General features: G+C 41.5%; 1 protein-coding gene across 1 annotated transcript in view; it reads left to right on the top strand.

Moving 5' to 3' along the window:
* Positions 1 to 27,900, top strand: part of BCL3 (B-cell CLL/lymphoma 3) — a 66,149-nt gene that overhangs the window by 34,460 nt on the left and 3,789 nt on the right. The window contains exons 6-10 of the mRNA XM_018561329.1: positions 890 to 998; positions 6,165 to 6,360; positions 7,533 to 7,621; positions 9,484 to 9,561; positions 16,699 to 16,866. Coding sequence (XP_018416831.1) covers positions 890 to 998; positions 6,165 to 6,360; positions 7,533 to 7,621; positions 9,484 to 9,561; positions 16,699 to 16,866 — 640 coding nt within the window. The remainder of the gene's footprint in view (positions 1 to 889; positions 999 to 6,164; positions 6,361 to 7,532; positions 7,622 to 9,483; positions 9,562 to 16,698; positions 16,867 to 27,900) is intronic.

Below are 27,900 nucleotides of genomic sequence, written 5' to 3'. Positions count from 1 at the left end.
CTCTCCCGCTCTCTCTCCCTCTCCCCCTCCCCCTCCCTCTCCCACTCCCAATGCAACATCCAATGCTTAGAGAAAATAGCCTAAGAACATTTAATAATAAAAAAATTATCAATATAAAAAATAAAAATAAAACAATATCCGAAGAACATTTAACCAAAAAGAGCCTAAAGTCATTGAGGGGGATTTATCAAAACTGGAGCAGACACAATTTGGAGCAGCTCTGCATGGCAACCAATCAGATTCTTTCATTTTCAAACCTTAACTGAACAAACTAAAGATAGAAGCTGATTGGTTGCCCTGGGAAACTGCTCCAGATTCTGTCTACTCCAGTTTTGATAAATTCCCTTAATTCTGCCTTCAAGTGCTGTGAAAGTTCAATCACACAATCAAATTGCCATGTGTATGACCAGCTTTACAGCTTTATTATTCTTTGTGTAGGGTGAGGAGGTTTGGTACAACAAAAGGAATTTAGCCATCTGCAACGTGACTCAATACTGCTATGACACACAGTCCACCCTATTGCAGATTCTCCAAAGCTAGAGTCCACCACTGTCCAATTATCATGGTGTTCCACACACGTATCGGGCAGCTTTCCCTGAATGTCCTCTTTTCCATGCTTACATTTTGGCTTTTCCCAATCACAGCATTGGCTCTGTGCAATGCTGGGAAGAGTCAGAGCTCTAAGCCGGGACCTAAGTTGAACATGAGGTTTCTCCATGCCATCAGCAGTTGCTGGTCAGTTGTGTTGATCTGATACATCAAATTGGGAACAAAATCCGATCTTATATGACCAGCTTAGATTGTCCTTTCTTCAGTCACAAGGCTGACCGCTTTCTATGTGATTTCTTTGCTTCAACACTGACAATATTTTCTACTTCTCCTTTCCTAGAGCTCTGCACATCGCTGTGGTCCATGAGAACATCTTAGCTGTACATAGGGTGATCTCCCTGCTAAACCATGGAAGAATAAACCTGGATATAATGAATAAACTCCGCCAGGTAAGTGTCTGGTATACATCTAGTAAATATTTTATACAAAATCCCATCTTCTTGTAAACTCTTAGCAGCCTCCATCCAGGTGGAATAATAAGCCCAATCAATGACTTGTGTAACGGCCGGGCAATTGTTCATCAAAATATATTTAGCGGAAGTTCATTGGAACTTCCTTTTTTTTACATGCAGGTCAATGGGTAAAAAAGAGCAACATGAAGCAGTTTGATACAACATAGGAGGAGGTCAGAAACTGGTCAAAAGGAGGTCAGCCATAGGTCACATGAAGGTTAGAAGACTAGAAACACCTTGAAAGAACATTTATTTGTCCACACTAGGGATGCAAAAGAAACATGAAGCAGTTTGACGCATGATAGAAGAGCATTAGAAACTGCTCAAAGGGAGGTCAGAAGAAGGTTAGAAGGTTTAAAGCACCCTGTAAGAACTAATTTTTTCCACATATAAGTCAATAGGGATGCAAAAGCAATTTGAAGAAGCTTGATGCAGCATAGGCGGTCAGAAGGTTAGAATCACGTTGCACGGTGAATTCACCTGAAAACATTTGACTCCATGAAATATACCTTTTAAAAAACTAGGAGATGCAAGCCACAGTTTTAAACTAAAACTTCTGGAGTGAAAATGGCTTTATCAGCAGTCTTTGCCTGGAAGTACAATGAAAAGGCTGAATACATGGGCATGGGTATAGCACAAGTTCCCTTTAGCCCTTACAATCCAACCTGGCCATAACACATAACCTTTATCTTACCTTACCCTAAAACTTAGGAGCCGATTTACAAATCTCCTTCCACGCTATATGCTGGGCAAATGCTGTTTGGCTCCATCTAGTGGTGGAAATGCCATGCAAAGAGCATGGAAAATTCCTTTACTCCCCGGCTCCATCTAGTGGTAGGAATGACAAACAGCATTTGCCCAGCATATAGCCGGGAAGAGGATTTTTAAATATACCCTTTAAAGTGATCATCTAACATATAAAAAAAAAAAAGTTTGGGATATACATTTGGTTTCAGTTAAAATTTTGCATAGAGTAGGATAGGGTTAGAACCATTTTAAGGTTTTATTGCTGGAGGAGTTGTGACTGAGGTTAATTCTTAATATGCCCAGAGTTCTTCTTTAATATGAAAATTCTGCTACAATATTCTGCAGAACTCAAAGCAGCACAATCAGCAAATATTAATTATTTTGAAAATGATACTTAAAAAGTGCCACAGAATGAAATAGCAGCAGCCCCCCGCCAGCCATGAACCTGACTTATTTCAATATCCAGGATTTGTCTAAATACAAGAGCCATATGTGTTCTTATTTGAATCTTGGTGTGGTTTGTGTATTTCTTCCAGATCTGTGCAGTAATATAGTGTGAAACTTGGAGTTTCCTGTAATAAAGACTGCTCACTGCTGTCATCTCTCCTAGTGTGTGTGACTGGTCTTGTCTCCGCCCCCTTCTGTCATTTCCTGTAGTGTGTGGAGCTTGCTGGCCCCTCCCACAGCTCTGCTCTTTGCACAGGCTATGCCAGACATCTCAACTCTCCTGGATGTTCCGGGAATCTCCCGCTATTACATAGCGGCTCCCGGACACCTGGGAGAGAAACATTTTCTCCCAGAAAGGTTTACTCTGCGGATTAAACCTTTCCGTGCTGTCTGTTTTTTTTTTTTTTTTCTGACATCAGGGCTGCTGGCCGCCTTCAGTCAGAAAAAAAAAAAAAAAGGCATAGGAATGCATAGCTAGATTGCTATCGGCTATTTCAATTTGCAATAGCCAATAGCAGACTAGCTATTGCACGCACCCACTACTGCTGTCAATCAGCAGAGGTGGTCCTGAAGTTCTCCATCTGACTGACAGCAGCAGAGGCCGAGTGCAATAGCCAGCTTTCTATTGGCTATTGCAAATTGAAATAGCCGCAAAGAGGAGGGGTGACAGGGGGCACTTCCCTGAAATGAGAAGGGCACCTCCCTGAAATGAGAAGGGCACCTCCCTGAAATGACGTATTTCAAGTTGGGATCCCTGCTATGTACAGCAGTGATGTTGATGTTCTTCAAAGTAATATCCAGGTTTTCAAAGGCAGCTTTATATCCTTTGTGGCTACTGAGGAATACTAATACTAATTGTACTAAAAAGTGCCATTTTGCTAATTATTTAATGTACATAACAAAGAAACTACTCAAGTGTGTATTGGAAACAATGCATACTGTAGAAATAAGACATATCGGAAACAAATTGCAACACTGCACTGTCTTCCTCCTACGCAGTCATAGTAACTGACACCACCATCTTACTCCCATGTATATGCAGCAATGTACATTTACAGTATAGAGGAATAGACATTTTTATTCATTTTAAAGTACATTTTTATTCAGTTTTGGCATCACAAAACACATTTTATATTCATGAATTATGAAAGGAGCTTGAGACATTCAGCATATGGATGTATGATAAGTTATAAACCAAACATGCCTTGGTTCAGGTCGCTTGGTCGATCACCAAACCCAGACAGAAATCCGGGTTCAGCCGATGTCTAAGCAAACCGATTCCAGGGCCAACTGTGTCCTAGCAACCAATGACGCTGTGCAATCTGCACAGCGTCTTTGGTTGCTAGGACACCAACAAACGGTGCCATTAGTTGCTAGGATGCTGGCAGCCCCACAGTGTGATAGGTTGTTATAGTGCACCTATGCGTGCGTGGGGAGGAGGAGGGGGGGGGGGGGTTAGCCCCACTGCAAGGATGGATTGCAGTGGGGCTCGTTTAAAAAATCCCAAAATGTTACTTGTCGCAGACGTCACACACTCTGCACCAAAATAAATTGGTTCCTCAATATCTGGCGTGTACACGCTGCAACATAATAGTTATATGAAATGCTGCACGCCAAAATCAGATGTGCCGCATTCCTCTACAAACGCCTATCAGGGTTGATCAGTCCCTTTGTTTCTTAGCCTATGACAGGTGCCCTTTAAAATTAGTGATCGCCTCTGCAATAAAACGTAAAACATTTGAATTAATTTTTTTCCACGGCATTTTACATTTCTTTTAACCTCATTTTCCACAACATTACCAACTGTGTCAGAAAAAAACAAAACGATTTAGCTGCATGTACTGCACAGCGCTGATTAATCTATGTAACTTACTAAATGCTCTTTGTAGTTAGTTTAGTGTTTTTTGCTCTTGCTGGAAGTCATGTGACTCGGGGGATCCCCCCTCTCTGTTTTCTCTTCACTTCCTCCTGACCTCTCCTGCAGAACTGCGTCTGAGACTCGCACTCGAGTCACGAACGGAGAGCGAACTAATATAACACAGGCGGCTTTCGTCATATAAACCAATATTCTGCTGTCTCTTAAAGCAGAACTGGAGGATTGTTTTTACCCTTCAGATATATTTATAAAACGTTTCAGCTTAATGTAAATCATTGTAACTGTGTTATAGTGAACCGCTGCGTTCCTCATGCAAACAGCTAGACTTCACGTGTTATTCTGCTCGCAAAGTTGTGTTCAATAATGATTCCAGATCACACAAATATACATTGCCCAGCAAAGTGTTTCTTTACATTTTTGCCAAAGCACTTACAGTCATCATGTTTCCAAACAGCTCCAACTCTCTCAGCTCTCCTTCCCCGAACTTCCTCTCCAGTACAAAATCACAAGGGACAGAGCAGACTCCAGCAGATGTCCATCAACTAGCTTGGAGAAGGGAGTGGGGAAGCAGCGAAATGGCTTGCTTTGCTCTGCCTCTGGCTATGCTTACTAGCACACACAAGGGTGGCTCTATAGGACCCCACAGGGGAATGGAGCTGCCCTAAAACAGGATATCAAGATCAGTTGATTTTTCAGGAAACTAAAACTTTTAAACATCAAGGAGCAGCATCCATTGTAAGTGATTTAATCAGCATTTGAAATAGCTTAAAAACCTTTTGACTTTAATATCACTTTAAAGCTGAACTCCGGCCCTCCTCTTCAGTCTTGCAAAGTTGTACCGGCTCCTCTCCTGGCCCGGCATTGCTTACTCTGATTTCCCTGCACACTGCGAGCTTCTCACAATTTTTTTCTTAAAATGAAACTCAAAGTAGCTCACGTGGATGAATGGTGTGATATTAGTATGAGAATATTGCATGAGTGTGGGGTTGTGTTGTGTTTAAGGAAGTAGGAGATAAAAGGGTTAATCTTTTACTATATAATGGATTGCCTTGGAAAGAGACAAACACTTAACGCCTAATTGAACGTTCAGTTTAAATCAACTAAATACATTCTAGGTGCAGCAAAACAAAAGCTATGCAGAAAGCCTGCCCATGCCATCATGCTGTAGAGAAGCTCTTTGCAGGGAAGCAGTGGTCTCTCTGCAGAGGTCTGACACCCTTTCCCCTGCTGAGTCAGACCTATCGCTCTTCAATTAGCAAATATCTTGCTCCTTACTAATTGTAGTTCTGCCTAATTCATTGAACTTTAAAGTGTACTGTATCCTAATGTAAAGCCTTTTGTTTTAGTTTTGGATAGAGTAGGAAAGGTTAAAACTAGGGATGCATCAATACAGGTATCGCCTAAATGCTCCGATACTTACCCCCGATACCAGAACTTTGAGTGCCAAGGTACAATGGAGCTAGTGAAGCCGGCTTCCTAGCCAATCAGGAAGCAGGGAGGCAGGTCATAACCCAGCTCCCGGCTTCTTGATTGGAAAGAAAGCCGGCTTCACTTGTTCCCAGGCAGCCTGGCTTCATGACCAATCAGCAAGCCGGGAGGTGGGTCAATACGTGCCTCCCAGCTTCCTGATAGGTTAGGAAGCAAGGCTGCCTAGGAACAAGTGAACACCGACTTCACAGGCAATCAGGAAGCTGGGCGATCCGCTGCCTGACTTCCTGATAATCGGGGCACAATGCACTGGTACTCGGTATCGGCGAGTACCGAAAAACAAATATCGGTACTCGTACTTGCTACTAAAAAACTGGTATCGGTGCATTCCTAGTTAAAACCTCTGTCAGGTTTTTTTGCCATGTGTGTTTCATTGGGTAGATTTCCCTTGACTTCCTGTTTGGTTGACACAGCAGAAAGTCGCCATGTAGAAATGGCCCCAGTCACGTAGGGCCAAATGGAAATTAGAAATGGTCCAAAATCTCTTATTCTGAGCACTCACATTGACACCACAGATTAATGGTATCCATTGTGTTTCATCTCAGACACCCCTCCACCTTGCCGTGATCACCAATCAGCCAAACCTTGTTGGCCTCCTACTAGAACATGGATCCTCGCCCAGCATTCAGGACCGCAACGGACAGACTTGTGTTCATTTGGCGTGTGAATATGGAAGTATTGCCTGCCTAGAAGTTCTGATGAGAGTTGGGACCAAAGACCTGGAGGCCACCAACTATGAGGGTATGAGTTTATGTCATATTACCAAATGTAATTTATAATAATGTATTTTATTGTTGAAATAATCCAAAATTGGGCTGATTTGATGAGGCAAGAAGCATTGGTAATTTAAAAACCCAATTATCCTTGGAAACCAGTCAGATTTCATATTACCCTGATCTGAATTCAGGAAATTGGCTGCTCTAGGTTACCACATGTTACACAACATATATTACAATGTCTTATTACAGAGATACTGTCACCTTGGCCCTGAAGGCCAAGGTGACAGTGTCTCTGGAAAGGTCATCTCCAACCCCCTTATACTCACTTTATCTATGCTCTTATCTATGCCAACTTCCCATCATCCTCTGCAGCCGGTGCTGAGATTTGCTGTCTCTACGTTGCAGAGAAACCATCAATCCCCAATCATGCGATAGTGCTCAACCCTAGCAATTGGCTTCTGGGCCCGGCACCATCACAGGGGAGCAGGTCACATGCTACTCCATACCCAAAAGTCCCAAGTATTCTTACCAGTTGTGTAGGAGCAAGGAGCTGTGAGGGAACATAGGTGAATGTATGGGGGTCAGGGGCCCTTTCCAAAGACACGGTCACCTTGCCCTGTATAGGTAAAGTGACAGCATCTCTTTAAATAGCACTATCTTATCAATCTTTATGTGGTTTCTTGATCCAGCAATGTTCTTAAACCAGGTATTTTGTTATTGGCTGTGCCAGCTGCATATAAGACAGTCACAGAACTGTATAAAGAGGTGATTCTGAAAACAACATAATGGCAGTAGTTGTTGAATGAAGAGTTGTGACTTTTTCAAGAAAAATACGACTACTGCACTCTAAAGGACCGATGTACGAACATAAACATAAGAGTCTGCCATTGCTGATCTCTTTCAGAGAATAGTAGTTGTCTAACTATCTCTACTTCAACACGTTCTGAGCCTGTGACCTGGAACAAGCATACAAATTTTAAAGGCAGGACTCCTGATCTAAATACTTTTCCCAAGTAGTGACTCAGAAAGTAGCAAAGCCATTGGTTTAGTATGAAAGCCAGCCAATTATCATTTTCAGGAGATTAACAATGGCACCCTACATAGTATTTCTTATAACAGCTGTGTTTTAAATGCATCCCTTTATCTGCCTTCTCTCTGTGACACTCAACTTTTCTGTTTTGTCTGCCCCTTTAGGTATGACCGCATTGCACATAGCTGTCAGTACAGAACGCAGGGACTTAACGCTTTGTTTGCTGAAGCACGGAGCTGATGTGAACGCAGTGGTACGATGTCATTTATGGGGTACCAAACCCAACAGGATTTTTGTTTGCTTCTAAAACATTTTTTTTAAAAGCCAGCAGATCTCTGGTTACTTCTGCTTACTGTGGGGATCAAGTATAAACCTTCTGGCCAGCATAACTGCCATTAGATGCAACTCGGGGGAATAAAATAGGGATTAGAGAAGGAAGGGTTGGAAAAAAATTGTCAGATGTTGGCAAAGCTTTGACTAATCTACAGACAAGACTTTTCTCTGCCCAGATTGCCAAGATCCCACCAATGTAACTTTACCCTTTCAGTCAGATTAGTGGGCTTCCCTTACATAAGCATACATTGAACCTTGCTATGACCACAGCCTCTACTGCAAGCCTTGGTCACAATGGCCTTTCACTTAGTTTCATTTTCTGTTCCAGGCCTAATGTTTACAATTGCATCACAGCAAATTGAAAACTCATGTAAAAGAGCTCCTTTAAACATGTTATCAACATAGTAAAATATATTTGAATGCCTAATGCACCCTAATCTTCTGTCCATATGGTGAGGCACTGTAAACATTGCTTGTACTATTGTTATATTGGCAATGCTGGCATTTGCCCTCTAGCCCTTAAGGTCCCTACCTCCCCAAGCTGAGGCTCATTGTGAGAGAAAAGTAACCAAACAGGTTGAGAAGCCATGTCTGATCGCCATTTTATCTCTCATAAGAAGGGGTGAGTTCAGGTTTGGACCTAACCCTGTCTGAACCTGAGTTTTTCTGAACAAGGAGGTGCTATGGGCAATTCCACCAATCAGCTGTGGTATGGTAAATTCCCCACCTTGCAGCTGCATGTAATCAAAGGGGCTGGTTGTGCTGACATCATTTACCTAATATAGCCACCGAGCCATATTAGGTCAATTTAATTTGCCTCATATAGACATGTATAAGGTCAATGATGTCACTGCATTCAGCTTCTTTGCTCACGTCAAGTAATGGGTAGGGCATTCCCCATCGGCAGCTGAGTGGGTGGCCTTCCGTGTTCAGGAGGAGGGGCTTCTTCCATGTTCAGACCTGAGCTCATCTTTACTAATAAGCCATAGGCATGGGTGTGTGTAATGTCCCTCTCCCACCATTTTGTCATTTAATGTTATTTGAAATCTGCAGAAAGCTATGGTGTCCTACAAGTGTGTAAGAATTAAAATGTCCAATCATGGACAGCCATAACTCCTATCCCATTGTTTTTTAAATAGCCTACTGCTTTTTCCCAAGGTCAGCACTGAGCTTGAAGTCAACTTACAGGCATCCCCAGCAATTTCCTGAACAAAACTTCCTTGTTAGTAACATATTGGAAAAGATGCTGTCCCTCTAGAAGGGAAACACATCAGATGCATGTTTATTACAAGACTGGAATTAAACAAAACCTGAAAAAAAGAAAAGTAATTCAGTACTTTCGACATTTTTTCTTTGCTGATATTGGGCTCCTGGCAGCCTGCTCCCACTACTGGTACCATTCAGGTAGATTCAGCTTTGCCTCCTGTACCTGGGACTGACAGGATGTCAGTGGGACAGGAAGTGAAAGACAAGTGTAAGAACTTAACAGATATTCTGGGCCAATGGCCATTACTAAAAAGGTGTTTTTGCTGCTGTTTTATGTCTCCATTAAAGAGACTTACCCTCTCGTTCCATTCCAGTGACATGAAATAAAGGAAATCCACCCAGTAGGGGACAAAAACAGCAATAAAAATACAAAAGATCTTCAACCCTCTTCCATTCCGTTCCAAAAAAAAAAAATGCCTTTAGTTTAGTCATGCTTTTATTTAGTGATTTTGTAAGAATATATAACTCTTTAATTAGACCATAGTTCTTCATTAACGTGGTGACATTGCCTTTCAGGATATAAAAAGTGGACAAAGTCCATTGATCCAAGTGGTGGAAAGCAGCCAGGAGGAGCTGGTGTCCCTACTTATTCAAGTGAGTTCTACCTCATTCTCAAGTACCTTGATTTTACTCATTGTATGCCTACTCAAGCTATCTCTGGGTTTTCTTCTAACCAAACCAAAGTTTTGGGGGACATGTTCTGGAAAGTTTTGTCCTATAACCTGTTGTTTCAGATACAAGGGCAGTGGTGGTGTTCTTGGCAAGAGGCAATGGTATATAGTGCAAAAACTATCATTTATATGACATAGATAGATAGATAGATAGATATATATAGATAGATAGATAGATAGATAGATAGATAGATAGATAGATAGATAGATAGTCTTATAAAAACGTATTTACCAATTATTTATCTTGGTCATCCAGTGTTGAGTTGGTCTTCCAGTGTTGAGTTGTCCTGCAACAGTTTGCAACTTCAGTCACTGCTGAGTCAGTTGCAATGGTGTTAAAAGTTGGGTACCTTGTGTCACTGAAAATATTCCCATTGCACATGCTCCTGGTCCAGGGCCTAAGTTAGAGGGTACTCTAGCAACTGGAGCCACAGTCAATAGTCCAAGGTTCATTGAAGTGATTGCACATGCCTAATGAAGAAGTTCTGCTTGGCCTTGAAAGGTTGCAATGCCACTGTGATGTGATTACTTCAATAAACATTTGGACTATTCCCTACGGACCCATGGTGTGCTGGCAACACGTTCTTATCGGTTTATCCCTTTACTTATTTATCCATATTAGGGAATATATGACATCATTATTTGGCCATATTATGGTCACAGATGTGAGGCACTCTTGTTACCTGAATGTTCTAAGGATGTATGCATTATATAGTTCAGTTTAGCAATGATCACCCAGAACAAAAATATAAATTTAGGATGAAACTGGTCTTAAATCCTTAAAGCGAACCTGTGTCCATACCATACACATCAAAGTACTTACATATTATGAGCAAGCAGTATAAGCAACTTAAAACAAGGCATCATTCATCTCTGTAGCTGTAAAAATTGTGCGGAAATTTAATTTTTCTGTTAAAACATAGATTTTGGGCTATACTCGTCATATAAGACAAGTATAGCCAAAATAATGTTTAAATACACCCAGTAACCTCCATGGCGGTATTCCCGAGTGTGACTCGGGGTCAATTTTCAGTAACATAAGCGGTAACCCCGAGCCACACTCAGGATTACAGTTTTTTACCTTGTCCATGAGCCCCGCTGTGTCCTCCATCTTCCGGGTTCCGTCCCGTATAACACGCCATGTTATTCCGTCCCGTATAACCCGATCCCCGCTGTGTCCTCCAACTTCCGGGTTTCGTCCCGTATAACATGCTGAGCCAATCACGGCGAGCAATGTACACAACCTCTTCCAATCCTTTGTATTCATTAATAGAATACATCACTCACCGTGATTGGCTCAGCACGGTATACTGTATGTAGCCGAAGCTACCGTACATACAGTATTACCGCAAATCCAGCGAGCTGATTGTATACCCGGCATATAAGACGACCTCCAATTTTCGGGGGATGTTTTTAAGTCTAAAAACTCATCTTATACGCTAGCAAATACGGTATTAAAGTCTTAGCTTTTTCCTATTACTTTCTGTTGCGCTGGAATCTTGGCCGGCTGCCTTCTAATGCAAACAGCCAGTGTTTCTGAGTTTTTTGTAAATTAAATGAAACCCCGAATTTAGAATGTTTGTTGTGGTCTTTAAGAGTATTTTAGAATAAATGACTTCACATTAAAAGATTTTTGGGGGTAGGGGCTTTCAATATTGGGAACCTTCCATTGTCATGAAAAGGCGCCTTCAACAGAGCAGACCTTCCATTCTTATAGAAAAACAATTTGACTTTGTAGGGTGGGAGGCTTCCTACAGAACTGACCTTTTGTTTTCATGGAACAGCAATTTAACTTGAAGGAGGGGTGGGGGGTTTTCAAAGCATGGAATTGAAGGTCCACTTTAAGAATATGTAAATAGTTTAGTGTCCATAGTCTGGGTGCAGGTTAACTTTAACTTCAGCCAAAAATGTTCCTTTAGAATTATAATTTTTGACAGGCTTTAAATGTTGTGTTCTCTTTCTTCGTTTTTGTCTTCTCTTCCTGTTCTACCACCTGTCAGCTTTACAGGAAATACATGGAAATCTCACTCATTGGGTCACAGCTAACCATAAAAACTGGCAGAGGTTCTAAACCTTCCTCACTCTGGCGGGACAAAAATTTAAGATTTCCATTGCCTTCATTGGCTAGATTTTCTCTCGCTTCCTGTTCTGGCACTTACAGCCGTAAGAACCTAACAGAGGTTCTCTAACCCTCATTAAGTCCAAACCGTCTTCATTAAATACAAAAGAGGGGAAATTATCAAAACTGGAGCAGACAAAAACTGGAGCAGCCTTGCATGGCAACCAACCAGCTTCTCTCTTCAGTTTGTTCAGCTAAGATTTGAAAATGAAAGATAGAAACTGATTGGTTGCCATGCACAGCTGCTCCAGTTTATGTCTGCTCCAGTATTTATAAATTCCCCCCACAATATTTTGAGAGGAATTTATCAAAACTGGACCAGAGAAAAACTGGAGCAGCTGCGCATGGCAACCAATCAGCATCCACCTTTCATTTTCAAAGCTTAACTGAACAAAATGAAGAGAGAAGCTGATTCGTTGTCATGCACAGCTTCATGACACAGCTTTCCCTCTTTATCTTTTAATCTGGGCCAGCCATCTTCCAATAAAATGCTGTATTTACTGGAAGCAATGAGATGACCAGCAGGTTATAATGTTCCTGAAACAAATACAGCAGGTCAAAGGGCAGATCTGATAACAGCATTGCACAAAATGTGTTTTGTTGTGGATTTTGTATTATAAATAATGATACGATTAATAATTCTCACCCTGAAGATAACGTTGAAGCATTCATGCTCTTGGCTTCCTTTATTGATCAGGGAAAATCAACATGGTACAATGGTGGAGATAATTATACAGGAAATTAAGTCATAGGCCATGAAGGGACTGTCCCAGTAAATAGCTATGTACTTCCTTCCCAAAGCAGCACCTATGAGCAAATACATGAAAACATCCTCCTGTCTTTTTTGTGAATTGCCTCAGGCCAGCTGAAAGGTAACATAAGGTTTGCAATACAGAGAACCTGTTCTGTCAATAGCAAGAGAAGAACATACTTAGGTGGACCTGCAGGAAGTAGACCTCTCAGGATAACTAAATTACAGAATAGCAAAATCGAGAGCTTTCATTTACAGAGAGCCTATGGCAAATGTTCCTATTTTGTGAAATGAGTGCAACCGGCTTTAAAAAGGAATGAACACAAACTTCTTTTCCACGTTTCTCAGCTTCATCTAGTGACCATAATGAAGTATTTACCTGATATTACATTCTGGAATCTGGAAAGAAAATACGCTAATAACATTAATTTTTGCCTCCATTTGCACAGAACAATTGCTGAATGGCTCTGTGAATTGTTTATAAGGACACCCTAAAGTGTCAGTTTCCTAGCTCACCCATTCCCTCCTTGCACATAGTAGCATTTTCTGAGATTGTCTAATAGGCATGTTAGCTGCGGAAAAATTCTGTTCGGTTCCGATATTTCGTTATTTTTGGATTTGGATTGGAAATTCAATTGGGTTCTGGTTTCGGCCGAAATCTGAATTTGCGTTAGTTTGCGGATGAGTTTACGAATATTCATTGTGAATACCACAGAAAACCATATACAGATATTAATACTAAAGCTGAATCTCCTAGACCCGAATTACATTAGTGATCTGAATTTCCAAATTGCATTCGGGAGCTCCCGAATACCATTCGCGTCTGGGAGCCTCAGATTTAGTAATATATGTATATGACTCCCATACTCGAATAGGATTCGGGATCCGAATTTCCAAATTGCATTCGGGAGCTCCCGAATGCCATTCGGGCAATTCGTAAATTTGGATCCCGAATTCCTATTCGGGTCTAGGAGCCTCAGCTTTAGTATTATATGTATATACTGTATATGGCTCCCATGTTGCCAGAACAAAAATTTGTGTTCAGACCCAATCGGATGCATTAAACTGAAAAACACATCTGATTGGCCAGAATAGTCACATGTCTGTTTCAGTTTCGTTTTTGAAAGAAATTAGATGGGATCTGAAATTCGGAAACGGAAATTCGGATTCGGACACATTCGGATGTATTGGGATTCGGAAATTCGGATGTGTCTGAATGTCTACATTTCAGAAAGTTTGTACGAATTTTGATTCGGAACGAAACAAATTGCACATGTCTAGTGTTTAATTTCTGTCTGTTTCGGCCCACTTCCTCTACCCTTCCCCTCACCCCCAACCATAACTTTTCACGCAGATGCTAGGGGAGAAGCTTAGGGAAGTACTACAGAATGTCACATGAATGACAGCTCTGAGTCTCCTGGGGCTGCTGACTTCATATCCAAGATGGCCGCATCCAGCAGCAGTCTCAGAGCTTTTGGATGACAGAGGGTTTAACAGGTATAAAAAAACATGCCTACAACACATACTCTTATGGGAAGATTGTTGTTGAGGTTTGTTGACGGGGTTCCTTCAAAGTAACCAACATAAACCTTATTTGTTCAAAAGTTTTAGTTTTAACAAGGAATTTACAATATTTTTGTTTGTTAATTAATAATCTATTTATTTAAATAAAAATGGTATTCTCTTTTTTTTAAAGATAATGTGTAGCTGTGATAGCACATATATGTATATTATATAGGGGCTACAAATGTTTACAATTTTTTTTAGAAGTACTATTTCCTGCCAGCAGATGGTACTATATGCTCCTTATCGTGTGTTTACCTGGCTGACCGCAGCTGCTTTGCTGAAAAAAGCCTGATGTTTGCAAAGATAAATATTAACCCTTAGACCTGAATGACTTATTGAAAACTCATCCACAACTCCTTCCTCCTCTGTTTTGCTCTGAATAGAGTTTCAATTAGAGACAGGCAGTCACAAAGGAAGAAGTTGAGAGCTATTCCCTCTTTTTATAAAGCTCACAATGTTTTTTTGCAACACAAGTCTCCCCAGTGCCCTCTGCTTTAAAAGCAAAGCTGTTTTTGTATATAAATGAAAATACTATATAAAGCATTAGTTTAAAAAGGTGTAAACATATTGCTAAAATGTGACGCAAGACCATTTATTTGTCATATATAGCAGTGAATCTATAGACTGTGTTATAAAGGGCTTTCAACCTAAATTAAAAATTAACCCAATACTCACTTCTACTCTGTGCTGGTTATTAGATTGGGTAGATTGTAAGCTCATATGGAGAGGGCCCTCTTTCTATTGCTTTTAGTTGTTACTATGTTTGGTTAGCATGTAGGTGCTAGTCTGTGGAACCTGTGTATCTATTGCTGTGCTTTGTACAACTGCTAAGTAGTAGTATAATTTATTTCATTGTAACTTTCTTGCAAACTTCCAAGGAACAGTAATGAATCAAAATGTCTGCCAGGAGTGGCTTTATGTGAAAATGTAACAGAATGTTACCAGTAAATTGAACTTTACTCTGACCCTTTCTTATGGTTGAACCAAAAGTATTCTGTATACAAGGAAATCAGCAATGTAGTATTGAGTAAGTGGATTCTCATCAGGAGTACCAGCACCACCCTATTTGAATTAAGCATAAAGGAAAAAAGAAAGTTAGCTTTTTTTTGTCTTTGCAGGGTCTTTAGTATGGGCCAAGGTTTCTGCACCCCTTCTGAGGATGCAAATGGTGTTAAAGGCCTGTACTTGTGCCCTTGACCCTGGTGTAAGCTGGGCATCAGTGTGCTCAGTACCAAGTTTACAATGCCCCCCTCCCAGCATTTCCTCCTTTATGGTACACAGGATATTGTAGGTCTCCCCAAAGACAACATTATTTCATTAGACACTTGACGGAAGGCAATAAACAGGTTACAGCTATTTTAACTACAGAATGAGACTGTCACAGGTCGGCTCAGTAGATCGGGAGGTGAGCGAACACATATCGGGTTCGCTCACCTCTCAATCCTCTCACGGCTCTCTGCCGTGACAGGGGGAGGGGCTGGATTCCCCTCTCCCCACTCCGATCTGCCAGCGCTGACTGGCAGAACGGACGGGGGAGGGGGCGGGTACAGCTGGCTCTGCCTCTAGATAGGCAGAGCCAGCTGTCACTCACGCAGCTGGGCGGATCCCGACTTCCAGGTTTGGGATCCGCTTCGGCTGCGGCGTCTCAGTATACCGCGAGCTGTAGCTCGCGGTATACTGAGCTTAGGGTAATGGGAGGACGCTAGTTTGTGTCCTCCCGTTACCCTAAGGAGAACTATGGGGAAAAACACTGACCCCATAGTTCTCCTTTAATCCATCAAGCTATGATTGCAAACATAGTGTAGATGACGGTAAGGAAAAGAAAGTTCTTATGTTCTTATGCTGCCAGATGGAGGAGATGGCACAGGAAAGAGCTGGCCAGGATCAGTTCCAAATCTGAACAACAAATAATACATATATTTGTGGTGTGTAATCTAATAGGCCATAATGGCTTTATTTAAGCTCTTGTATTACAATCTACCGATCAGCCATAACTTTATGACAACCCGCCTAATATTGAGTAGGTCCTCCTTTTGCCCCAAAAATAGCCCTGACCCTTTGAAGCATGGACTCCACTAGACCTCTGAAATTATGCTATGGTATCTGGCACCAACCCATTTGAGTTACAGTAGCTCTTCTAATGGATTAGACTACACGGGCCAGCCTTTGCTCCCCACGTGCATCAATGGGCCTTAGCCGCCTATGACCCTGTCACCAGTTCACCAGTTTTGGACCACTCCTTGGTCCTCCGTGGACCACTTTTAGTAGGTCCTGACCACTGCAGAACGGGAACACTGCAGAACGGGAAGAGCTACAGTTTTGGAGTTGCTCTGACCGAGCCGTCTGGTCATCACAATTTTGCCATATCAAAGTGGCCTAAATGCTTATAATTGCCCATATTTTCTGCTTTAAACACATCAACTTCAGGAACAGAATGTTTGCTTGCTTCCTAATATATCCCACCCACTTCCAGGTGCCATTGTAAAAAAATCAGTGTCAATCAATCACCTCGCAGTGGTCATAATGTTATGGCTGATCAGTGTATATTAGTGTTTCCATTTTTACATTTCAATCTAACTTGTTACAATTTAGAGTTCCTAAATCTACTCTCTGCTTACTCACAGCATGGCGCCAATGTCAATCAGCTGACTTACGCTGGAAATACAGCTCTGCATGTGGCAAGTGGACGAGGCCTTGCTGAGATCACACGTTTACTTCTAAAGAGCGGTGCAGATGGCAGCATAAAAAACTGCCACAACGATACAGCTTTGACTGTGGCAAAGGACAGAAAGGTGAGCATGGAGGGTGACAGACTCAATTCTCATGTGTTTAGCCCAGGATTTGTCTTTGTCTTTACAATTCGTCAATGATTTTTTTTTAGCTATTTTTTTTATTTGAAGTTTAAGATTTAAGAAAGCCAATGCATTTTAGGGGCTCAAAACTCCCTCTTCATCAGGGTTGGTGTGCTGGTAGTAAATTCAGGTTTGTTCCAGGCTGCCATTTGGCAACCCGGATCTCATGCTATCTGTATCAGTTTGCAACAGTTGTCCAGTACATATCTGAATTCACTGGCAGCAAATGAGCCCTGATGAAGAGGATGTTCTGAGCTCTGAAATGGGTTTGATTGTAAATTATGTGCCTGAATGTTACTGGACTCAATCAAGCTTTGCAGCACCTCATCCATCAAATGCTCCACAGACTTCTCCAGGGACCCTTTGGAATAACCTGGTCAACAGAGCATTGCCTTTGGAAGTTAGTTTCCTTAGTCCTCTGGATCTACTCTGGAATTGTGCCCTCCACCAACACGTACCTACTACAGAGAAGGGAAACAAGAAGAGTTTGGTTGTGTGATTTGCAGAACAGCTAGATAAACTGATGATGTTAATGCCACTCTGCAGGAAACCCAAAGACAAATGCTAATATAGAGCAGCCCCTAGATGTGGTAGCTTCATTTCTTTTCTCTTTTCAGGCTTTTTTCCCCCTTTATTTTCACCTGGTGCTCCTGCCAGTAATACCCCTCCTATCCTAGGGTGAACATTCTCACCCACTAAACTGTATCTATGAAGAAAAGGCATTGTCCCCCTAGGACAGTAAGAGTGGTAGGATGACAGAACACCTAACCCTCTCCTCAAAATATGGAGGAGAGGTGTTCTGTAGACCACAGAGTGAACTGGTCAGGGCTGATACCAATGCTTTAGAGTGCACAGGACGCAGAACAGCATTGGATTTCTATCAGTATGTATTTCTTGCATCAGACAGATACAAAAACGATTTTAACGGTATATGTTTAACAGACCAAAAGGGAGCAAATAAGAGAAGTGAATTGATTGGGGTTCCATATACTTTGCTTGAAAAAAATGAAAGGCGGAATCGCAAGTGGCATTAAACTTTCTGTAATGACAGATGAGGGCAGAGTGAGAAGAGGCATCAGATACTGTATATACTGTAGAAAAAAAATTCCAAATGAAAACAATTATGCGGGTAGGTTTTATTCTACCTTTAAACTGTACTTATTCCAATTAACAAACCAAGATGAAAGTACGCTTGAGAAAAATTAAATCTATGTATTTATACAGAAATTTCACTGAGGAAGTAAAATTGATTGTTGGGGCACAATGCATGCCAGCCATGTACAAAATTGAACATTTCTTGCATTAAATGAAACCTCCCTCTGAATTTGAGTTCCTCTTGAATATCCGCCTCTGCCACTGAAAGAGGCCCTTGTGTCCCTATTATAACAGGTTAGCTTGTGGCAATGGACAACATATTATAATAGGGAACTAATTATTTAATTTGCTACTCAGTAAACAATGGCTGAAAATTCCCCTGATTTCTTGCACAATGCGGTTCTGCATAAAGTTGCTTCGATTATCTTATTACTTCTTTTGTACAGACATTCATTAGTCAGCTAGTCATGGTGTTTTAAAAGGCAATCGTCCACTTATGGATTAATTTATAAAGTATCCGGTCCAAATTTATACTCTCTGACCCCCTAGGCCAACTGTTATGTGCTAGTCCCCCCTCCCCACCTCCTACCACAGTCCACTGGCTAGTCTTAGAATAAACTAACAAGTTGGAATTTCATATGCACACAAGGCAGGCAAGGCTGGGGTCGAGGGGCCAAAAGGGACAGTTTATCTGCTCTGCATCATCCCACCTAGAAATGACAAATAGAAGTGTGGGGCAAACTGTAACTGTGTCCTACCAGCAGTTTGGCCATAGACGTATGGACCCACCATGGGTTACATATAAGAACATGTAGTCCACTATTAAAGTTCTATGAACTGTGCAGGGATAACAAGGAGGACCCAGCTGCATTGCATTGGCAGGCATATCGGCAGTCTTATTATACACAGGAACGTGTTACTGACAGTCCGCAATATGATGTGTGAGTGGCTGTGTGTTATGCTCGGCAGCTCTGCCACTGTAGGCCATTGTTTATGTTGGTCATGCAGAAATCAGGCACTGAGTGGCAGAACCCTGCTTTAAAAAAACGAAAAGAACTGAACTTTTATAAAGCAAAGAAGTGCGTTACAAATGTACAATGCACTCTGCTTGCTTCAGGACTCCGAAGCCAGTAGGGTACAGTTACAGTGAGTGAAAAATTGTTTAAAAAGCCAGGAGGAAGGCATCGTGGCACACTGTATAGTTGGTGACAAATTGTTGAGTGCGTTTGTCATGGCACACTGATGCCTTTTTACTGGTCACTGTTTGAAGCCCATTTCGTGTGCACCTTACTGTATAGTTGGTGACAAATTGTTGAGTGCGTTTATCATTTGTTTTGCTTGACCGATTTGGTGCAGTGACGCATGGGGTTTCTCAGCTGCCATTGGGATGTGCGGGATCCCTTGTGTGTTCTTGTGCCTTTAAGGAGGTTGGGCTTCCTCCTGACAAACCTGCACCCAATTTGAAATCTTCTGCCCCCATGTGCTCCAAGATGGAGACTCTCATAGTTTAGAGTTAGGAACGCACTATAAGAGGTGCCTTGGCGCGGCTGTGCGGCTTTCACATTTTCTGCAGAAGACGTGTATCCAAACCTCTGTTATTAATCTTAGTGGTGAGACAAGTGTTTTTACATGCTGACTTGTGAGTGTGCCATGATGCCTTTCTACTGTTTACTGTTTGAAGCCCATTTTGTGTGCACCTTACTGTATAGTTTGTGACAAATTGTTGAGTGCGTTTGTCATTTGTTTTGCTTGTGTAAAATGTAAACCCGTTTGGGATATTGTTTTCGACACACTTATGAGAAAGTGATGATTTTTAACCTCCCCCCTACTCACCTAGTAGCGCTTTTCTTTATGCTCCCTGGGTCCTTCAAATCTATAAAGAAAAGACCTTCTGAGATATTTCCTTAGTGCCGTGAGAACCGTATTTCCCAGACATTGGAAATTTGATTCCACTCCCTTTGAAAAATGAATGGATTAAATAACTTAACAAACTAATGCACATGGAAGAACTAACTGCCCAACTTTATAGTAGATTCCTCCAATTCTCTGCCATCTGGACCTCTTGGATGCTTCATCAAGTTTAGAATTTTGATTGAATATTTATCCTTTCTCTTCCTTCCGAGACCCATGCCTGTCCAACTACTTTAGGTCTTCTCCCTTCCACCTCCCAGGTGTCCTCCTTCCTTCTGTCTTCCGTTTCACTACCTGCTACTTTTTATTCTCTGCTTTTTCCTTCCCCCATTTTACTTTTCTTTTTACTATCCCCACCTTCTTCTTTTCTGTTCCCTTTGTTCTCCTACTTGAACTATCAACGATTATAAGATTCTATTATCCATTTTTCCCAAAATGCCAACCCGTGATCCATTCTATTATTATAATACAGGATTTATGTAGCGCCAACAGTTTGTGCAGCACTTCACAATATAAGGAAGACATTACAATCACAATTCAAGACAAGATGGTAAGGAGGGCCCTGCCCGTGACGGCTTACAATGTAAAAGGGAGGGAGAAGTGATACATGTGGAGGGGATGATTTGTTTTAGAACGTGATGGTTTAGTGGTTAGGTTGAGGTGGGATAGGCTTTCCTGAAGAGATGAGTCTTTAGAGAACGCCTCTAATTATTCCTTTTTCTTCATGAGCTTTAACCTTCCCTTTATTTCATTCAACTAGATTTGTACCTACACTTTCACCAAAGTGAGGTTCTTTCTGTATAGTAATTCTTTGCTCACTTACTACATTGGACCTTTGTTGGAAGTTTACTCAGTTTGGCATAACTTACACAAGTGTTCCTATAGGATCTTTTGCCTATGAAACTGAAATCCTTCTGGTATCATTTCTTGTGTCTCGATATGTTTTTTTCTGATATTTTGTTTCTTTTGTATACCTTTTTTTGTTAAAAATGTTAAATAAACTTCTAACCTTTAAAAAAGAAAAAACTGTACATACAATGGAAGTTATAGTATGCTAAGAATGCAATGTGGTCATTGCTCTCCCACACAGAGATACACTTCATGAGTACCAGTCATTCAGAAACACACACATTTTAAGTTTGGTTATTCATGGAGTAAAGAGGCCGTTGCACTGTTCTCATCATCCTACACAGCTATGAAACCCCAGTGGTAATGCTGGTCAGTTCAAGACCACAAAATAAGGAAACTTACAATTTTAGGTAGCTATTTTGAATTTTGTTTTATTAAACACTAGATTTTTAAGCAATTAAAGAAAACTCCACTTTTGTCAAAAGAATGATATAACAGATAGCATTGTTTCATGAGCCATTTTATTGCTTCGTGCCATTAGAAATCATCCCTCATTTCAATCTGCCCCACAGGCATCAATGAAACTTAGCAAGCACTTGGTTATCATACAGAAAAATAGATTTTTCTTTGTGGTTTACTAGTAACTGCCCCCAGAGTAAGTCAAGAGGAGTAGCAATAGGGATACATACATCTGTACCTTTTTCTCTGGTCCAGGAACTGGCGGATGAGGAAGGAAGGTATATTTTATAAAATGTAGTATGGCATTGTGTGGCAATCCCACGGTAGAACTGGGGGTTGTAGTCACCCAGGACTCTCAGCCAGAGGGGCTGAGCAGTTCCAGGAGGCAAGTTCTTGTACTGGGAAAGAGCTGACTTTGTGGCTCTTCCCAGGATTTCTGGATTTGGCATGTGATCCTGGAACTGGGAGATTTCTAAGAGAATTGGGAGGGATGAAATCTCCATTCCTGGGTCCATTGTTTAATAGTGGCCAGCACCTGATTGCACACCTGTGCACTGCACTTATGGGAAGGGTGCTGGCTAATGTTCTGGGCTCCAGCTGGGAAGAGGAACATAGGTGGTCAGGAGTCAGGAGGACTCCTCCCAGAAGGCATAGGGGAGCCAGGTGGCTATGTGTGCAAGAGGCACAGGAAGACAGCCGAGGAGGCTGAGAGAGCCATTTACACATAGAGTATGTGTGACAACCTGAAGTCGGTGAGACTATGTTCGGTTTGTTGGAATACAACTGGACTGTGTATTAATTGTTGAAGTTATGTTTCTGCTCTGGAAGCAATAAAAGACTGTTTTGTTTTATGCTAAAGTGGCTTCGAGACTGGTGCTTAAGCGCTCACCATTTGTGCTACATTCCCCAAACGTCACAGTAGATTAAATGCAAACATGTTTATGTTGGCCAATATATATATGCACCGAATCAGGGCCAAGCAGCTATGCTCACTACAACCTTGGATCGCTTGGAAGATTTTATGGAGGGGACAACAGTTTTAGGTGGGGATTTTAACATAACATTAGATTCAATATTGGATACATCTAAAAGGTACCCACCACAATTCTTTGGCCCAAGTCAATAGACTGAAGAAATGATTACATCATCTTCAGCTGATTGATTTGTGGAGGGTATTGAATCCAGCTGTGATGGACTCCAGTACTAAGGATGAGTATGTCCGCTGCTGTCATCTTCCTTGCTGAGGAGATGCTGCATCCAAGTGATCTTTAGCTTCCAGTCCACCCAGTCAATAGCCGAAACCAAGTACCCTAATTGGAATTGGAGAATTTTTTCAAATCAGCTATTTTGGCTAGATTGTTCCCTTCTCTTGCCTTCTCCAAACTCTTCACCCTGTTGTGAATAACCCTGTATATGTATCTTTTGGCAGAAGAAGCACAGACTGAACAGCTGGGGTTCGAAAAAGCATTCATGGGAAGGAAGGATGGAGCTGAGTAAAATTAATATCTTGCCAAGATTTATATATTTGTTTCAAACCATCCCAATAAGAATACCTCTATGGGAATTAGTTTTCAAGATAGGATCTCATCTTACCAAGGCAGAAAGTGCTTTTACCCCAGAGGTTGCACTATTAACTATTATCCCCTATATATCCCATATATCTCTCTCTGCATAGGTTTGACATGCCCCCACTAAGTCAGAGCTAGGGATCTCCAATCAGCAGGGAGCATAATCTTTGCTGAATGCTGAGTTATACCAGCATGGGGCATATTGGACCTCTGCACAGAGATTACTGCTTCTACACAGAATGCAGGCTCACTCATTACTGCATTCTGGCAGGGGAAAGGCTTGTCCACACATACTGTAGCTGCTTTCTACAGAAACCAGCTTTAAGACTTTGCATACCTTATGTTTCTGAGCCTGGAATGTATTTAGCTAATTAAACTAAAAGTCTAGTTGGACTTTAAACTAAATTATCCCGATCACAAAGCCTAACCCTTTAACCTAGCAATTAGCCAACCTTAAACTTGCACTAGGGGGTTGATTTATAAATCTCTGCTCAGCCATACCCTGCGCACCTACTGTTCACGCAGCATTGCTTTAACTAGATGGAGCCGATGAGCAAAGGGATTCTTATGCTCCATCTAGTGGCAGTAATGCCACATGGCAGTTAAGGTACTTGAATGGATTTTTAAGATTTAAATACTGAGTTTAGTGTCACTTTAAATTAGAAATAAGACAGTATGAAAGAAAGCAGCTTCTGCTGTCCTCCCATAATGCTCTGTGACACCGATGTCATAAATGCATTCTCACCTTGCCTCATGTTATGTATGGTCTTTCTAGAATATGGCTATACAGGTAAATATAATGTATATTTATCCCACCATGTCTTGAAGCAAAATATTGAATCTGCTTTACACAGTAAACAGATTCTCTGCATAAAATAGAAATGACTCATTCTACCACTTCTAGTTCTGAATAATCTTGTGCATCACACCCAGGGTAAAGGGTCTTTGCAGACGTCACTTCTGAGCTGAGACAGATGGGAAGTGGTATGCAATTTATCTCAGTACAATAATTGTGCAAGTATTTTTGTGTTAATGCTGTATGTATGCCACTGAGGCTTCACTCTCAGGTTAAAAGACACGCAAGGCCACATAATTCACTGGAAATTGTTTATGTGTTCAAAACTATTGCAAGTGCCATCACAGAGGGGAACTCCGCTTCTGCAGCCCGAGCTCTTCTTGCAAAAGACAGCTGCATTTACAATTTCACTTCCACCACCTTCTGGTGAAAAGTGGTAAATTAGAAATACTATATAATTTAATAGCTTCCTAGGGTAATCATGACCTTTCACTGGCTGGACTCCAGTATTTCAGGTCATGGAACGGACGGGAGTTGTGTCATACCTTACTAGGGTGCTATAGCATTTGGGAACCTTACACCCACCTACTATTTCATGTTGCACCTATTTATTCATTTGTAGGAACAGTCTCTCCTTCCTCCTCCTCAGCCCCCTCCCCCTCCTTTTTGGTCTGTGATAAGGACCTCTATAGAAAAAAGTGGAACTAAAGTTTGCAAATATTCACCTCCACTCTAGCCATGGGACATCTGCAAGCTTCCTTGCCTGCATCAATATCTTCCCCCTGGCTTCTTCCGGGTGTGGGATCTTCAGCCATCTTGATTGGCTTGCTTAGGATGACTTAAATCCAGCGCATGAACATGGGAGTTCTTTCATCCCCCCACCGAGGCATACTAAGAATGTATACTGAGCTGCGCATGCACAACTCAACAAACATTCTAAAGACTTTTGCAAATAGGCAGGTAAGTTTATTTTATGGTGGAAGCGATTTAGCATGTCTCTTCTGCAGTTCAACTACCAAACATTTAATACTACACTGAACATTTCATCCAATCTCTAAAGTCCAATTGAATCTTCAGTTTAAATTAGTTTTTCCTTCTGAAGCAGTCACAGAAACATTATTCTGAAATTGTTTGACAATTTTTAGATGCAGCTTTTTACAGACTGGTGCCCTGTGCCAACTTTTTTCAGACGTGTTGCTGCCATCATTTTCAAAATTACCTTTTTTTTTCTTCTTAAAATGGTCCATTTTCTCAGTTTAAACATGTGACATTTTCTATTTTCTATTAGGAATAAAATACGAGTTTATGAGATTTGCAAAGTATTGCATTCTATACGTAACGGTCCAGCACCAGCGTTTCTATGATCCGTGCAGGAGTTTAAATCTCTGGTTTGAACCATTTCCGAGCCAGATGGATTAGGTCAAACATCTGTCACCTTGGAGCTTTTCCTTCCTTGAACCTCCAGTTGTAGAAACGCTGGGCCCTTACTATTGCAGTCACCCCTAACCGAGCCAGGATCTCTGCTTTCAGTTTGGAATAGTCTGCAGCAGCCTCCTCTTCCAGGTCGAAATAGGCTTTCTGTGCTTCTCCCAGGAGAAAAGGTGCAATAATTCCAGCCCACTGTTCTGGAGGCCAGCCTTCTCGGACGGCGGTCCGTTCAAACGCCAGCAGGTAGGTCTCCACATCATCATCTGGGGTCATTTTCTGTAGACAGCTGCTTGCGCGTATTTGGCTTACCCCCCTTGCTGGTGGGTTAGGAGATCCTTGGGCAGTCATCTGGTCCAGGGTTTCTTTGAGAATAGTATGATCTGCTTTTTGTGCTTCAGTCAAAGCTTCAACCTGCAAAGCCAGGAGCCTGTTGGTCTCTTGTTGCACTGCAGCTGAGGCAGCTACCTGTTTGTTAGTCTCTTGCTGCACAGTGGCAGCTTGTATCAGGGCTTTCACAATATCCTCCATTCTCTGGGTCCTGTACCTTTAAGGCCACCGTGAGGAATTGGCCGGTACAACAATGAAATCCCACTTCTGACACCACTTGTAGGAAAGTCACTGGTCTTTAAACAGTAATGGCAATAAATGCAGCTTTATTGCATCCAACGAAAAAGTAACACAAATAAAAAGGCCTACTCCACCTTAGGAGGCTAACTAGACAGTAGTGTCCCTCACTACGTCCTACTGGAGCGGCTATTCCAGCTTCCAGTATAAATGGACAAAAACCACAGTCCAATACAAACAATTGTTCTGACAGACCTTATTCCCCAGATATGCAGACACTCTCCAGTCTGTGTCCATCCAGTGCAGCCTGGATCTCACTCTGAGCTCTCACTCCCTCCCCGTCACTATCAGGTGCAGGCTAATTAATAGAGAGAGAGAAAGAGAGGAGGTTTACCTGTTGGGCCAGGCTTAACCCTTTCCTAGCCAGGGAAAGCTGCCCTTTTCAACCTCTCACTGACATACACAGAGTCGTGTACCCTGTCACAATATATATATATTAGGGATGCACCGATATATCGGCCGCCGAAACATATTGTCCGAAAATTGCACTTTTGGCATAATGCCATTTTCTGGCCGATTCAGCGGTGCATCCGTGTATTCTCTCCTCACCGCTGGGCGCTGCTCTGTGTCCCAGCGGGGAGGAGAGAAACTATGACAGCCGGCCGAGCGCTGCAGGTGGAGAGCGCTGTGAGCGGCCGGCATCTCTCCTCGCACAACGCTCAGCCTCCTGTCACAGATCAGCAGAGCGGTGGGTGGGCGGAGACAGCCAGCGATGTCACAGGAGTCTGAGCTCTCCTCCTTGCACCGCTCCCTCAGCCTTCTGTGACAGCGTGTCAGGAAGCCAATGCAAACACTCAGTGATCGCTGAGTGTTTGTACATAATTGAGGACATAGTATGGTGACTGTGTCCTCAATTATGAATGAATGGGAAGTGATCTACATCTCCTCCTGTTCATTCATGGTTATATTAAACATACTGTATTATGTTCTCATGTTATGAATGAACAGGAACACTCAGTATAGAGGATTCCTGTTCATTTATAACAGGGGCTGCAGAAAAAGAGATTGAGGACTCTGTGTCCCCAATCTCTTTTTCTATTTTAAAAGGGAAATATCAGGGGTCTGTTTAGACGCCTAATATTTCCCCGTAGCCCCTAAAAGTAAAGTAAAAAAATAAAAGTATTTAATAAAAATAAATAAAAACATGTTTTAAAGTTTATAAAAAGTAAATAAAAATCAACTATTTAAAAACATTTGAAAAAGTTAAAATAAAAACATTTTCGGTTTCGGCCTGACAATTGTTTTTATTTCGGTATTATTTCGGTTTTGAAATTTGCATTTCGGTGCACCTCTAATATATATATATAGATCTATATATAGTCAACTCTACATTACATACATACTTTAGCTCATATATACGTGACATTATAACTGCTAGCAGTGACTGTCATACAAAGTCAAGCTTCGCGCACGTTCACTATCAGGCTTGGGCTAAAAACAGACAGAACTCATTTGACACCAACAGATTTTAGTTATGCAATACAGAATAATTTTATGTAACTAGTGTGATTCGCAAACACACCGTTTACTGAAAAACAGGCTTCTATTTGAAAAGGAAGACTCTGCTGACATCAGTGCCCCATAGCTTTCAAGTTTGTTTGACAGGAAAATACCTGTGTCAGAAGTCTGAGATTAAAATGTTTTTCCACATTTGCTGTCAGATATGAGAAATTCCACTGTGTTTGTTCTGCGTTCCCATTCATACAGCGTACCAAAAAATAGCTTTCAAAAAATTATTTATCTTGTAGATGTTTCTTTGGAGGAGGCCTTTAGACAGACTGCAAGCTACACTGAACTGTCCCCATAAAAAGACTAGGGACAGACTGAGCTTCCTCTCATTAACAAACAGTGCTTATAGATCTTTAACCCTTTGTTAGGACAGTGTTCAAATCTAATGTACATCTGATAATGAGATCTGCCAGCACACTACAGACAGGGTTAATTATGTTAAACATTACCTCCCCCGTCCCCTTCTTAGAGGAAGCTAGATTTTTAAGCAAGTAAAAACACCTAAAATGCTTTTTTTTTTTGCACTATGAATTTTGCATTCACAAGTTATGCATTGTGAATAGGAATATGTAACAAATATAAAGTAGGTGTTATGCCAATTTGGCTGCAAAAGTGAAAATGCACTTTAAGCTTTCACTTTTGGGATAGCATGCTAGTTCCAAAACAGTAATCATTAGCAGCAGGGCCACATTTATTCTCTTTGCTGCCCACGACCAGGTTCCTCAATGCGCCCCT

The sequence above is a fragment of the Nanorana parkeri genome, unplaced genomic scaffold, assembly GCF_000935625.1.
Source record: "Nanorana parkeri isolate BGI_ZX_2015 unplaced genomic scaffold, ASM93562v1 scaffold517, whole genome shotgun sequence".
NCBI classification, from domain to species: Eukaryota; Metazoa; Chordata; class Amphibia; order Anura; family Dicroglossidae; genus Nanorana; species Nanorana parkeri.
The sequence above is the reverse complement of the archived record's forward strand: the minus strand, read 5'-3'. Positions and strand labels throughout refer to the sequence as shown.